The sequence below is a fragment of the Phlebotomus papatasi genome, chromosome 1 (genome assembly GCF_024763615.1).
Source record: "Phlebotomus papatasi isolate M1 chromosome 1, Ppap_2.1, whole genome shotgun sequence".
Classification (NCBI taxonomy): domain Eukaryota; kingdom Metazoa; phylum Arthropoda; class Insecta; order Diptera; family Psychodidae; genus Phlebotomus; species Phlebotomus papatasi.
In genome coordinates, this window is record NC_077222.1 from 26,583,321 (window position 1) to 26,599,798 (window position 16,478).

Below are 16,478 nucleotides of genomic sequence, written 5' to 3' on the forward strand. Positions count from 1 at the left end.
TCTCATACATTTCAGGACAGAGAGAAAAACTTAAGAAACATAAAAAAGCAGTAATGAAAATAAAAAAAATTGTAGGAAATTTTAAGATCTTTCTCAAAGATTTCCCTGAGAATTATCCTCAAGATTTTCTGATTTTTCTCGAAGATTTCCCATGGATTTCTTTGAAAAAAGTCTTCTAGTTCTTCCGACCCTTGACTTTTCCAGGAGAGTTCCCGGGGATATCCTTGAGAAAAATCCCTCAATTTTCCTCACCATTCTCTAGGATTTCGCGGATATTTTCCGGAGAAAATTCTCTGTTTTCCAGCACAATATTACTGGGGATTCCTCAAGGAATGCGTGAGAAAACTTCTCCCCCGAGGTTACATGCCAATTCAGCTTTGTTAGTTGCCCTCCCCCTATCCTTCCCTAGGTACCTTGCGGGGAATTTTCGGTTAGGAAGTGATAAACGTTCGTAAGGATTTTTCTATGGAATGGAATGTATCTTTTTTAGACCATTTCCTTCAAAATGCAATTCTTGATGAAAATTGTTTTTAATATGTAAAAAAGCTTCTATTTCAAATCTTTTGAGATTCTGACTATTCAAAGGAAAATATTCCGGGATATTAAAATCTAGGATATTTTTCGTAGGAGCCTGAACATATTTTTGATCAAACAAATTGTGAAATTGGCTTGCTGAAACATAATACGGTCCGGAAAGAATTATTTTGGAAAGCCTACTTTGCAAAAATAAAAGTAATTTTTTTTTTCAAATGAGTCTTCAACTTACCGTTGGGACTCTTCTTGTGCGGAGTATCACTCTCTCGGCAGACCCTCTTTGAACTAAACGGCGTTGGATTTGGTTTCTTCTGGGCTGCATCCGTAGGTGATTCCCTCTCCAATCGATCGAGAAGATTCATCGTATCATTCTCTTCGGGTATCACTTCGACCAGTACCGTTGGAATATCCAGCATTTGTGTCTCTGCATCGAGTCTCTGAGAACATCTTCCAATCCCTATGCTTGGAGCTCTATCATTTTCACAGTAGAACATCTCAATTTCCCTGGCCTCAAATTTGTAACCAGTTGTGGCCACATTGGTCACTTTGAAGCCATGCAGACGCAGGGTAAGAAAATCCGGACGTACATTGCGCCTCCACCAGGGCACTCTTTGGGGATCATGCAGAGGCCTAAGGTCAGGAATGGGGAAGCGCAATTTAACATCAGCACATTGAGAAGCCACCACGAGAGTCGTTGTGGTGGCTGAAGTTTGATCTGTTGTGGATGATACTCCTCGGCATTCGTCATCGAATAGAGTATCATCTAGCACCGCTTTCAGTCGATCATAGATCGAAATATCAATTTCACTTTGACAACTAGCCAGGATGCAATTGATCGTTGTGATTGGCAGTGAATACCGTACAGCACCACCACGATGTCGAATCTTCTCCAATTTGTGGACATTCACCACAATATCCGGACGCCTGGTCAGCCCCATGGATGTCTCCTCCCGATGGAATTCTAACAAAGGCACAGCCACATCGGTGAGGATCTCCTTGAAATGCCCACGAGCCACAGACACTACCACTTGCATCACATTCTCTTTCATATTCCTCTGCTCATCCCCCTCAGCAATCACCGGTGTCAACCACAGACGCAAATGATGATCACTTAGCACCCCATTCAGCCTCTCATCCACATTCTCAGCATCAAGATCCATGTCCAGCAAACGACTGAACAACCCATCTGCCAGCATCTTCATCTTGTCCACACTCTCAGCCGTCAGAGGCACACACGGCTGATCCTTACCACTCTCCAGTAGCACATCATCGTGCAGGATCATCACGAGAATCGATGCCACGCGCATTGCAAAACGCGATATTGGGGAATTATCAACATCCAGGCCACTGCCCTTCTTCCCACAATTCGTGGCCGAACTCATGGAACTCGTCATAGAGCTACTGGAGGACATCACAGAATCAAAGATATTCCCACTTGCGGGATTCTGTGGTTCGGCGATTGAGTAGAAAATTTGTTGACACGATTTTGCCGGATCATCTAAGACAAGGCAGTTAAAAAATGTATCAGTACAGGCTACATGGTGTAGTGTTCCCCCCGTTTCCACTTAAAAAGCTAATTCGCGTTATCTGGAATAACTAAGGGCCTCGAAAGCACTAAATTTACGGTTCAGTGATTAAAGGAAAAGATACTGCAAAATGTTCTAACTTTGCGGAATCCATCGGGAATCCTTCTAAAAGAATTTCTTCAATGATCCAAGTAAAAGCTCCCATGCAATGATTTCCGCAATTCGATCTTTTCAGAGAGATTAACAATTAATTGTATACTTCGCGAGTGAAAATCACAGAGAATTAAATATATTTTTACACTCAGTCAAGCCTAAAAAATGTTAAAAATGTTTCCTCCGGGGTTAGTCTGTCTAGAATGTTTTTTGAAGAGAAAACATTCAATTTTTCTAATCGAATTATATATATTCTCTTATCACATTTGATCCTCCGAAAAATCATTTAAGGTTCGAGACATTTTTTTTGTTTTTTTTAAATGGTATTCGAGCACTATACTAATTTCCTTTCGCCACTTTTTTGATTAGGGTAACGTGTGGTATTTCTGGACAAGGTGCTTTTCAGGACATAATATGGGTATTTTGGGACACATCAAAAATCCTATAAATATTTGTTTTCTTATTATTTTGAAGTTATATATGAAATATTAAGGTCTTTACGTATCAGATAAACATAAAACTTCTGAAATTTTGTTTAATTTAAAGTGTGAAATACGCGTGAATTGTGAGTAACACATTCCACTTTTTACAAAACCTCCAGTGTGGTCAATTTTGCAGATGTCAACACAACAGTGCGGATTTTTTTCGATTTAAGCCACTTTACAAGTGAAATTTAAACAATTTTTTTTATGAAAAAATGAAATTTAGACATTCTACTTAAAGGTAAATAATTAGGCTCAGTGAAATTTATTTGCATAATAGCGACTTTCGTCTGTCCCGAAATACACAACTGTCCCGAAATATACCATTCTTGCTTTTTTACATTTTTTGCTATTTTGTATAAAAAATTATGCATTTTTTAACATATTTTAGCAAGAATCTTATTCTGGATAGAATAAGGAACATAAATATTTGTATCAACAAAGAAAAAAATAATTTGAGAAGTCGTTCAGCTGTTTGAAAGTGTCCCGAAATACCACACATTACCCTATACCAATGCTGTGATATCGCATTAAATTGGTAAATTAGTGAATGAAAATACTCATTTTGATCAAATTGGTTCGGAAAAAAAACCTTCTTACTTAGAGCGGTTTTACTCTGGATTATAAAACTTCAATATTACGTACGATTTCTCCTGGTAATACATATATGAGGCACTCGGAACAAAAAACTCTAAGTCGTATGCATTTCCCTATTAAAATAGCGTTTTTTTGCTCTGAGCTCCTCATATACTGGAGAGAATGGTAGGCTTAATGATGCCCAAAAACTATCCAAAAATGAAAGAAATTGTTAAAAATATTTTTTCGTTTATTAATCCATCATAATTCTTGTTCGGCTGAGAACGGTTTTTCAATTCAAAACCATTCAATTCAATATAATTTCTCCACAATTATGCTTAGTTCCGGCTGCCGAACGGTTTCACTACCGATCTCATCATATAAACGGCAGAAACCACTGAATCACTGATCGTATATACCAAATAGTTAGGTTTTTTTGTTAATAATCTAATTTATGGTCATAAGATTTAAGGGTGACCGAAAGAATAAGATCGTGGATCTTAAGATCAAGTGCCTAAAAAAATTTCTCGTAAAGATCAATTGAAGAACATTGACGTTCTCAAGGATTTGAGGAGCGAGAAGATACTTCTTCGTATTGAAAGATCACAGCTCTGATAGTACGGTTATATTCAGAGCTTGAATGAAGAAAGATGGCAAATCTGGGCAAAAACTAGTGAAGAAAATTTAGGATCTTGCATGGGAATGCCTCGGAAACGACTACGAACACTTTCCTTGGAAGATCGAGTAGCCTAAACTGCTAACCTAGGGTAAGATGGAGTAATTTGGAAACATGTTTAATTTGAAATTTCGAGATTTCCTAACAGTTTTAGATAGCAAAGGGAAAAAACCACGAAGAAGTACTCTCAAATGTAAAGTCTGGTATACTTCTTCGTTGTTTCCTTTTTCTCTTTGATCATCTGAAACAGTGAGAATATCTAAAAATTCCAAAAATTAACATGATTCCGATCTTACCCTATATTAAGAGCAAATGAATGAGAACAAAATAGAACAATGCCGATCAAAATCAAGAAAACCAAAATTTTGAATATAAAAATCTCGAAAAGCCAAAATCACGAATGGTCAAAATTCTGAACAGGACGCAACCATACGGGAAATAATATTTATGAAATAATTTTCCAACACTTTTAAGAATTCGGGATTTAGGCTTTTGGGATTCTGGCTTTTCAGGATTTTGGCTTCTCGGAATTGTGGTCCATTTTAGATTTTAGCTTTACAGGATTTTGGCTTTTTGGGAGTTAGACTTTTCGGGATTTTGAGTTTTTAGGATTTTGGCTTTACGGGATTTTTGGCTTTCCAGGATCTTGTTTTTTCATGATTTTGGCCCATTCGGTATTTTAGCTTTAAGGGCAGAATCACAGTGACAGTAAAATGCTCACCGTCACCGTCAAAATCCTCACCGTATTTCGTTGATTTACGCATTTTCATTGCAATTCTTACGCAAATTTTCCATTACGATATTACCTTGTCTTATACTCGGTGGCACTAGGTGAAAATAGTATAAGAAAATTGAATAAATAAAGCGAAAATGCGATAAACGGTAAGCAAAAAAAAACTGTAGGATTTTTTTGCTATCGTTTTTCGTACAGTTTTTTTGCTCACCGTTTATCGCATTTTCGCTTTATTTATTCAATTTTCTTATACTATTTTCACCTAGGGCCACCGAGTATGAGATAATGTAACACGATAATTGAAAATTTGCGTAAGAATTGCAATGAAAATGCGTAAATTAACGAAATACGGTAAGGGCTTTGACGGTGACGGTGAGCATTTTACTGTCAATGTGATTCTACCCTAACTGGGATTTGGCTTTTCGGGATTCTGCCTTCTCGAGATTTCGTCTTCTCGAGATTTTGGTTTTTCAAGATTTTAACCTTTCGAGATTTTTGGTTTTACGGAGTTTTTGGCTTTTTGGCTTATTGGCTTTTCGGCATTTTGGCACATTTAGGATTTTGACTTTACAGGGCTTTGACTTTTCGGGATTTTGGCTTCTCGGGATTTTGAAATCTTGAGATTCTGGCTTTTCGGGACTTTTACTTTACGGAGTTTTGGCTTTTTGGCTTTTCGAAATTTTGGACATTCAGGATTTGGGTTTTACGGAGTTTTGGCTTTTCGGAATTTTGGCTTTACAGGTTTTTGGTCCATTTGAGATTCTGGCTTTTCGGGATTTCGACCTATTCGGGATTTTGTCTTTCAGAATTTTACTTTACAAGATTTTGGCTTTTTCAGGATTTTGAATTTCGGCATTACGACCGTGTAACCGATAAAATACAGATTTAAAAACTAAATATCGCTCACTCTTAAAGGTAATTTAGAAAACATGTTTACGAAACAAAAGTCATTTTGTTAACTCCCTGCGAGAGTGAGCGAGACGACTATATTAAGACGTCTTTCACTCTCATTGAAACGTCAAACACTTATTTACAAAACAAAAGTAATTGTGCTGTATTCACAAGAGCGAGCGAGATAGCTTTAAGTACATTTCAATCACTCTAGTGCCCAACGCACAATAACGTTTGTTCTGAAAATTTGTGTGTTACATTTCAAAGAGAGTAGATCTAGTTACCTCATTCCCCCTCATAGACAGTTTCAAAAACATATTTGCAAAAGTTATTGTGCGTTGGGGAAAATGGTAAACGTACAATTACTTTTGCATTTTAAAAATGTTTTTAAACTTGCGTATAAGAGTGAGAAACAAGTACAAATATTTCTTGCTCCCTCTTGCTACTTCCAGAGGATAATATTTACATAATATATTAAGTATTGTCTATAAAAAAAATGACACAAAAAGAATTCCCACCCTTTTGCGCCACTTCAATTACAAACGTGATATATGAATATTTTGCTTATCGCACTACAACGCGCAATTATTACGAAACGTATTATTCTAGTCAAGAAAACTTTGTGACTAAGTTATATTCTAAAATGAAAACAACACTGTTGCCGGTTTTAACTTGATGATAAATAACCCTTGAAAAATTAAAGTAATTTCACTTTACGTGAAATACAATCCAAGTGTTCTTTCTATTTTTACATTGAGCTGTTCGTAAATCAGTGACGACCAGTGTAAAATTGTCTCTAATGGACTTTTCTTCTCCCAAGCAGAGACATTCACTCCCAATTATTATCTACACACAATTAATAAGAGTAAATAATAGTCAAAGTGTCACCAAACACATAAGATTTTGCATATTCACGAAATATAATACAAAATAAATATTTCTTTGTGAGGGAGAAAACTTGAATCATCTTGACCTGCACTAATGCAAATTATACTCATACCATTTAACAAATATTGTGTATATGGGAGCATGTCTTATTATCTTGAAAACTCTCGAGGTATACGTGTTTTTCGCATTGGGTGCACTCTTCCCATTTTATTGTATTCAAGAGGAAATTTGTAAAAAGAATGGAATTGTACTGGGGACAAATTGGCAATGTCAAGAATGGACTCACCGTAAATATTGCTCGACCATCCTTGATGCAGTCCAACACCACCAGACATTGGATTGAATGGTGTTGTTTGTGTCGCTGCAGAAAGTGCAACATTTGCAACAGGCACCTGTCGTGTGTCCTGCTTCACAGCACTTGATGCACTATCATCTTCTGTTGTTTGTGGTACATTTGTGGCATCTCCTGTAAATCTTTCACTTAGACACAGTAACAGATGAAGTTGCCGTGGAGACAGAAAGACTTCAAAGGCTCCAATATTCAAATCCATTTCCACTTTTGGTCCTGGAACATTTTCCGACTGTTTCATGCGAATACGCATTTCTTGGCGATTTTTCAGGCGTCCCATGAGAATTTCACCACTTGTCACCATTTTAACTCCTACCTCATCATCATCCTCATGCCCAACCTCCTCCCGATCCTCACTCAGGAATGTCTCTCTGCTTTCTTGCATTGTGGATGACATACTGGAAATTGTACTGTGAAATTGTTCATTAATTTCACTCAGGGATTCACTTGGTGCCCTTGTTTGATTTTTTGTGGCTCTACTGTCATCCACCAGAAGAAATTCTTCTGTATAGAATGTAATATCTTCCAGTACAATGTGATGAATAGCATGTGTAGAAATAAAGTAGGATTTCTTTCTCGATAACGAAGGTGATCCTTCATTTTCTTGAGCAGAACTTGCACTATCTGAACTTTCTTGTTGATCTCCACCCACTTCATTTTGATACTCAATCTTCTTAATTTTTACCACAATTGCAATTCCTCTCTGTCTATTTGGCAATACATACTCCAATCGTACCACAGTATCAACAAATTTTGCCTTTATCCGATTGAGAACTGCAGACGCCAAGAAAAATAAAACAAAGAAAAAACCAACCACATAAAATCCCCATTTTCTAACAAATATCCATAACTAAATTAATTTTAAATAAATACAATATATTCATCATTGTATTTTTCAGTAGACAATAAAAATACCTTCCGTGTGTTCTTTTATTTCTACCAACTGTCCTCTTTGTTCATCAAATACACATAAATCTATTATTAGAAAAAAAAACATATTCCAATTTCCCTCTGGTGAATAGTTTTTGAAATGTCTAAAATAACAAACAAAATTCTCGTTTATTCACCATATTCACATTTTATCTCAAATAGCCGTACCCTCAATTAAATCACCAAAATGCCAATATTCTATAGAAAAACCACACGCACACGTATATCCATTGACTTTACTCTCCATATGCATTGTTTGACAAAATATCTAACAATATTTTTCCAATGATAATTTTTGTTTCATTCCACTCTAAACATTAACAAATTTACAATTTACAAAATATTAGCACGCACTTGGAACAGCGAATGTGATGAGCCTCGTGGGCGATGTTTCATAATACATTACTGATTTTTTTTTTCTTTTTGCTTGCCTCTTTCGTCTGTAAAAACTTAATGTGAAAATAGAGCAATGAGGTGTTTATCAATTAGTTCTCATCGCAAAAATAAACAAAAGTTGCAGCTCTCTTTATCAGAATAAATCATAAGAGTGAACGTCTTCTAGATTGGCAAAATGCTACAATATCAACAATCGCCATGTAAACATTGCTTTTTTTTTCTTTAAAGATTTCTAACAAGATTGTGCAACGTTGGCGCGTGTATATGCTCTCTGTTTAAAAACTACAAGCATTTACAGACTGCGAATTTAAGTCCACACAGCAGAATTACAGAAAAAACTGATAATAACTGATAAAAAAAGTTTTGTCAAATTAACAAAATGTTTGTCAAAAGGATGTTCTTCCATGCGGAGTATGGAAAATTTTGTCAAATCGGCGGCCAACTGGATCTTGTAAGAAGTTTGTTAAAAGGATATTTCACCATATAAAACGTGAAAAAACGTTTTGTCAAATTAGTAAACAACATCCTTTCGACAAAATTTTTACAAGATCTGTTTGGTTGCTTAACGATTTTTTTCAGAGTTACAATAAATTATTAAAATTCAGCAATATTTCCTGCAAATTTTACCTATTTTTTTAATCTTGCTCAAGAATGTGATATTTAACTTGAAGAGTAAGTACCGCCTCTTAACAATTTTAAGACACGCCCTTTTACAAGGTTTATGTAACTATTTTTTCGATTTTTTGGTGTTCGATATTTAACAAATTATCTCTTAAAAATAAAAGTGTTCTAATTGCATTTTCTTAGAAACAGCAATCATTGTAGACTACGACGCGCCATGATGTGTTCTTCCTTAGTAACAAATGTTGATGCAAAGCAAATGTACTTGGAAAAGTTTCATATTGAGGAGACGAAATGCATACTATAGTATAATATAACATCAAAGAAAAAATATGTTGTAAAATTGTTCGTAAATTCCAATTGGGGACTTACGAAATGCTTGTAAATCGTATAACTCACAAACAAGTTCGTAAAACTTTGTACTTTTTTTGCAAACATTGTTCGTAAAATGATCACTTGACGAGCATTTTTTGTTCTATTACTCTGAAAAAAGTATTGTAAAACGAACAAATGAATTGTGTTCAAATTTTTTCAAAAGGATGTTATTTACCAATTTGACAAAACTTTCCTCGCATTTTATATGGGAAAACAACCTTTTGACAAGATCGAGTCGGCCACCGATTTCACAAAACTTATCCGTCTTCTGTATGGAAGAACATTCTTTTGACAAACTTGTCTTGTTAATTTGACAAAACTTTTTTTTTTTCAAAGTACAAACATTTGCTCGTAAATGTTCGTTCGTACACAAAAAATCGTAAAATTTTGTCGTTTGCCGCGTTTGCCAAACAAAAATTTACGAAAAAATTACAAAATTTTACGAACATTTTTTGTGTGTTTACGAACATTTACAAACAAATGTTTGAAAAAGTACAAAATATGCTCTTACAATGTTTACGAAAAAAGCACAAACTTTTACGAACTTGTTAGTGTTAAGTCCTCAATAGGAATTTACGAACAATTTTACGAAATATTTTTTTCTGTGATAACAAACCACTCTAAATATTTAAAGCAAAAGCCCTCAAAAATTAAATAAAAAAGCATAAAAAAGGCAACACCAACTTCAAGACTCGTCAATGACAAATTTGAAAAAAAAACTTAATTTAAAAAAATCTGTCTGTGCTGTGCCACTGTTTTTGGATCTAAAACTACAATATAACATAAAATACAATAATAATATAATAATAAACAATCAAGATTCTACATACACACTAAATCTTAAAAAATGCACAAAATTCATTAAGCACTCAAAACCAAAGGCGATATTAACAAAGCCTTAAAAGTTTAATAATAATAATAATAAAACTACAATATATTCCGTTTGTTAAAAAAATTAATAAGCTTTCACAGAAAGCTGAGATTTACGCCATAAATAAAACCTTATGTCTTAGCTATAATTTAAATACTTTTATTTTCTCTCTATGTAAAGTTTTTTTCATTAAAAAAAATGAAAAACACTGCAGAGGAAAATTAATGAAAAATAAAAATTAGTAATAAAAAAATTACGGAAGCACAAAGAACAAAATTATTAAAGTTTTCACTTCTGTTTAGACAATTGCATGGTTTTCTTTTTCTCCAATAAGTTATTCCGAAATATTAGGTTATGTAAGGCAAGTTGAAACTTTTTCAACATTAAACTCTAAAAATATTAGGAACATATTTTCTTCAATATAATTTCTTTATCTGTCTCATGGAGAAATTTTTAATCAGTAATCCACAGCAAGAACGTTGCTGTGGAAATGATTTGAAAATTTCTTTTTTTTTAAACCTACTTCTTATTAAATGAGGTTATACATGACCTCAAATTCTTTATCAAATAAAAGTATAGAGTCTTTTATTCTAGTAGTTGTCCTAATAATTTGGCTGAAGGCATATTTTTCTATAAATAAAACATTGGGCCTAATTATCTCTTTTGGTCAAATAGGTTGCAGTAGATTCTCGCTCAATTGGCTGTATTAATCGGGCTACTTTCTCATTTGAGTGGCTTTCAAAAAAGTTTATTGACAATTTTCAGGTTAGGTTAAGTTTGTCTATTAAAGCAATTATCTTTAAATTTGCTGTAATATTTAGTTTTATCGATTTTGTTTATCATTGAATTTTTTGTGGAATTTTCAATTATTCAAGCATTATGCCCAGCGCACAATAACTTTTGCTTGTAATTATGTTTCAAAAATTTTCTATAAGAGTGAGCGAGATGACTAGATCTAGATCTCAATTACTCTCATTGAAATTTCAAAAACATGTTTACAAAACAAAAGTTATTGTGCTTTTATGCCCATCGCACAATAACTTTTGTTTTTTGAACATGTTTACGAAACTGCCTATGAGAGTGAGCGAGATGACTAGATATAGATTTCACTCCCTCCCACAGGAATCTCCGAAAACATGTTTACAAACAAAAGTTATTGTGCGTTGGGCATTATGCCCAACGCACAATAAGTTTCTTTTTCTTTTACTTTCTTTTTTTGTATAGTCCCTTAATTGTAAAATGCTTTGCTTGAGGCATGAATAAATGTTTATTATTATTATTATTATTATAACTTTTCTTTGGTAAATATGTTTTTGACAGTTCAAGAAGAGTGAGTGAGATCTAGATCTGGTTATCTCACTCATTCTTATAAGAGGTTTCAAAAACAGATTTACAAAATTGTGCGCTAGGCATGAGTAAGTAAATTTATTCTGGGTTTGTAGGTGAACAAAAAGTCGTTTTCAAAAAGTATTATGCCCGAATTTCTCGATAATGCAGATGATATTTTGCCCCAAATACCCAATTGAGAGAGAGTCTACTGTATTTTGGAAAATATTAGGTTATGTTAAATGTAACGTTAAAAGGTAAGTCCATTATTTTGTGTAGTTAAATATCTAAATCTGTTTTCTAGAGAAATTTTTACCTAATAATTTAATCGCTATTGTAAGTAATGCCTGGCGCACAATAACTTTTGTTTGTAAACATGTTTTCAAAATTTCCCATGAGAATGAGCGAGATGACTAGATCTAGATCTCACTCACTCTCATTGAAATGTCAAAAACTTGTTTACTAAACAAAAGTTATTGTGCGTAGGGCATAACACTAATAAAACATGTTTTTAAATATTATATATATTTTTTCAATTTCTTATATTTTTTAAATCATGTAAAAAATGCTTTCAGATTTTTGCATTTATTGAGAAAATTGTAAACAGAACCTCAAATTCATGAATAACTCCTTTACAAAAAGAGAGATTTAATTCCATTCTTTTATTCTATCAAAACCAATAAAAACAAGACAAAATACTAAACAAAGAGGAAATATCGAAAATTATTAAATTCAAAAACAAAAAATATTTAAATAAAATGCTAAATAAAATTCAGTAAAAGCAAACAAACTTTTGTTTAAAAGGAAGTTATTTTTTTTTTTCAATTTAATTTGCATAAAAACAGCTAAGCGGATTATTAATCAAAACAAAACAGGTTATCGATTATAGAATACCCCAGCAGTCAATCAACCCGCAAAATAATCAATCATCATAACAGCTTTTTGGAGTCACAATAAACCCACCACGCAATATGACATCTAAATTTAATTCTATATATTCATTTTTATCGTTTTATCATATCACATTCTTTCTCTTTTCCGGAACAATGCAAAATCGGCCCATTCTTTTTGTTTTTAAATAAACACAAAAGGAGAGGCTTAGACTCATCTTTTTTTTTAGGAAAAACATTTTTTGCAAAATAAATCCCAAGTAAAAGCCCCATTATTGGCAATCAATCCAGACATTGTCTGTGAGAGACAAGACAACTAAAACCCCAAATAAAAAGTTTCACTGAATGATTAATCGTTAGTGAATCGGAAGAAAAAGGAATTGGAAATGAGTGTGTGCAAAATAAAAAAAAATAATTTTTCTCTTTGAATTTTTGCATAGGAAAAGAGGCTAAAGAACCTCGACCTAAACAAACAATTTTGATTTGATTAACTATGTAAATGATTCTTAAGCTAATCAATTTATAAAAGTCTCCTTCAAGTCAAATTGCGTTCTTAATTATTATTCTTTTTTCTTTTTTTTATTGCTAATATTGTTCCTTTGGGAGCTTGAACTGAGTAATTTTACTCACCATTATCAATAATCTGGGCGAATCTCTCTATGCCTTCCATGGCGCTCATCTGGACATTCTGGGCGATATTTTCACTATCTCGATCCATGCAATCCTGTGCCAATTGCATAGAACTACTCATGGAGGACCACATTGATTCCAGCACCGATTGACCCTCCTTTGTGGTTGGTTTGGGCTTCAGGGCCAAATACAAACCCGACACTTCGATAAAACTGTCCTCCGTCATGAGAGCATTCCATGGAATATTCACCGTGACAGAGCCCAAATAGCCCTCAATAACTTCCAGTCCCCATCCTTGACTTTGGCACAGCTCATTGAGAGCCTAAAAAAGCACCAAAGAAAACCAGACAAAAAAACAACGAATTATTAAATAAAATTAATTGCATTTTGAAGTAGATTTATTGGGATTTATCAGAGCTCTCGATCTTTGTCGTGCAATTTTTCTACCATATTGCCGTACATGTCATTTAAAAGTGAAATAAGTCCAATTGCTTTCGATTTTACTTTGTAGATTAAAAATTTTCTATACCAATTTCATTCCCTAAAATTAGAACTTTGATAGAGAAAAATGTGCAAGATGGTATATTTTTAGACTTTAGAGGCGTAAAAAGATCACTTGCTTCAAGACTGATTTCGAGATATTTTTGGAAGCTTTTTGTGATGTTCCATTTTCAGATCAGGAAGAAGTTACTGTATAGACTTTTAGAGAACAAGAAATAGTTGTGGTGTAAATTTATGCAAAATTTGATCATATGCTAAGAAAGAGCAATAATCTTTAAAATTGTATGTCAAAAAAACATAGAAAAAACCTTTTTTAATTGTCGAAGAACTTTACCAGACTGTACATAAGAGCGACTTTGTAAAATGAAATACACAAATAAAAAGATTTATTCGTAAGTTAAATTTATGAAAAAAATGAATAAAAAGTAGTGGCAAAGCATCCCAGTTTTGCGAAATGTTTGAACTCATGACAGATTTATTGAAGAGATTGAATTACTCAAAAAATCGCCTATAATAGCTTAGGAATAATACAATTGATTTTCTGATAAAAATTATTTATACTTTTTGCATAGGTTTATTACCGCTTCAAAACCGATTGGAACCAATTCAGATTTTTCATAAATTCCAAGATCTTCCCATTGACTCCAAATAAGACTCTATTCGGTGGAGAAATACGCTCTCTAGAGCCCTTTTAATCTTTTACCCTGAAAAACTGTTAGAAGGAATGATTCAACGGCATGGGCGTACCCAGCTAGGGGCAGGGGGGGCAGCTGCCCCCCCCTAGAAGCGTCAAAAAAATTCAAAAACAAATGAAAAGTAAAAACATATATTTATACAGCAAAAAATTTTGTTTGACCAGTAAAAAATCCAAATCCTTCCAAAAATGGGCCTAATTTTTCAATTCATAAAGATCGAAACTTTCATGAAAATTCTATTGCTTTTAAAGTTGTAAATTTAGTTACTTCTCAAATTTGATGTTTTACTGCTCATTTTTAGAGGGTTAATACAAAAATGAGCTTATAAAACTCAAAAACTATTAAAAGCCAAATTGGGGGTGGGGGGGGGGCAGGACAAGGCTCTTATCCGTACTGTACTATACATTCAAAGAATTAAAAAAGTGTAAAAATAGGCAAATATTTCGTAACTATTTATGCATTTTTTTCTGACGTAATTTCGGTAACAAATTTATTCAGTAATATATTTTTCGAAAAGAAGGAAGTTGTCACGTAATCTTTTTCACATATTTAAAGGATATTTAAGAATTTATAACGAACGCCTAAAAATCCACAGAGAAAGTAAAAATATAGTGTTAGGTTAGAATAAGTTTTAGAAAAGTCGTATATTTTGGCAGTAACGGTTCACCATATAAGAAGAAAGCAAGTTTCTTAAAATGATTCTACCGATTATTTTTAATAATCTTCTTCTTAATGGCCTATACACATTGGGAACTGTTTTCGTTAAAAATTGTATTTTTGACAGAATTTTGACGTTTCCACCTAGAGAAGTGCAGAAAATTTCCTTCTAAAAAGCATTTTTTTTTTTTGAAAATTACTCCCAATGTGTAGAGGCCTTAAGACATCTTAAAAACTCGAAGTGATGGACCTCTAATTTCCTCGGGGGATATGTTTAAAAAAATCACCAAGGACTCCGAAAGTTTATTTAAAGCCATAAAGGAGCAGTCAGACGTGAAATTTAAGAATATGTAATTAAAGCTGAGGTCGTATATTGACTTTGAACTTTGATGTGTTGAGGGTCTCTATATGCAGGTCAAAAAGACTGAAAATAGCACATTTTCTAACTTTTTTCTCAACATAATAAAAAATTTATTTAATTCAAGCTCCTCTATAGGCATATAAAATCATAACATGTAAACTATTTTTTACAAAAAAAAAATAAATAAAAATTCGACCGTTAGGATCTGATTGTCGGAAACGTTTATTGAAAAAACATACTTTTCGTTAGTAACGATTACATAGAGTAGAGTCATTTGACCTTAAAAACCGTTTTTTTCCTGTTAGCAGATGAGTTAAACCCGTTCTTGAACTTGAGGACTTTTGAAAGAAAGATTAAATTGGGTTTTTAGGAAAATTTAATACATAAATATTATTTTCGGCGTATTTTTGTTTCGTCTTGCCAAATAAATTGTTATCAAAGCAACAAAAAATCCATGGTTCAAGTTAGTTTAACTCATAGTCTAATAAGAAATGTTTTTTTTTGACGTTAGATTAATCCACTCTGAGTTATCGTGACTTCCGAAAAGTTTTTCTCAAAAAGACGTTTCCAAAAATTAGGTGCCAAGTTCCAAGAAGTAAAGGTTAAATCGGTTAAATAAAAATTTAAAAAAAATGCAGTTCAATTGTTGTATTTATACATACTTAAGGGCTTTAATTAAAATACTTTTATTATACGTTGACAAAAATGAAAGAAAACATGCTGTTATTAGGCTGCATGATCCATGTAACCCATTAAGGGGTTACGTAGGTCAAACTGACTAAAAAAAGCATATTTTTCTCTAATATTTTTACAACATAATAGAAAGTTTATTTAATTCAAGCCCTTAGGCATATAAAAGCACAACATTTAAAGTATATTTTCTGAAATTTTCCTTTAAAAATTCTGCTGTAGGGATCTGATTTTCGGAATTCGTAGACCATTTTGAAAAAAATTACTTTTCGATGGACAAGATTTCTTGAAATAAGTTCATCTGAAATCCAAAAACCAAATATTTGCTGTTAGCTAATGAGTCGTCGAGAAATGAATAAAGATAGGTGTAATAGTAAAAATGCACTGTGTTATACGGATCGGAAGGTGCTTTATCAGATGTTTCTCGGGTAGTTGAACTAATGGAATGCATCCTTGCTGTAGTTATTTGGTAAAAAGTTGCGAATTATTTCTAAAAATTAATTTTCTGTTTGGCCAATAACATGGGAGACAATGCACTAGTCCGAGGAACACTGATGATCGTTTCTTAACCAATACCTACAAATTGGGCATAGGCTAATCTCTCGTGAAAAGTAAAACCAGTTTGTATATATATATATATATATATATAGATACTTTTTATCTCATTTTATTTTTTATGTTTTTTTTTTCAAAATAAAAATTATGTACCCCCCCCCCGCCAACAAAA

The 16,478-nt window shown here is 33.1% G+C and overlaps 1 protein-coding gene across 1 annotated transcript in view; it reads right to left on the minus strand.

The window, feature by feature from the left end:
• Positions 1-16,478, minus strand: part of LOC129798331 (autophagy-related protein 2 homolog A) — a 42,626-nt gene that overhangs the window by 15,876 nt on the left and 10,272 nt on the right. The window contains exons 2-4 of the mRNA XM_055841438.1: positions 12,848-13,169; positions 6,746-7,582; positions 767-2,032 (exon numbers count right to left, since the gene is read on the minus strand). Coding sequence (XP_055697413.1) covers positions 767-2,032; positions 6,746-7,582; positions 12,848-13,169 — 2,425 coding nt within the window. The remainder of the gene's footprint in view (positions 1-766; positions 2,033-6,745; positions 7,583-12,847; positions 13,170-16,478) is intronic.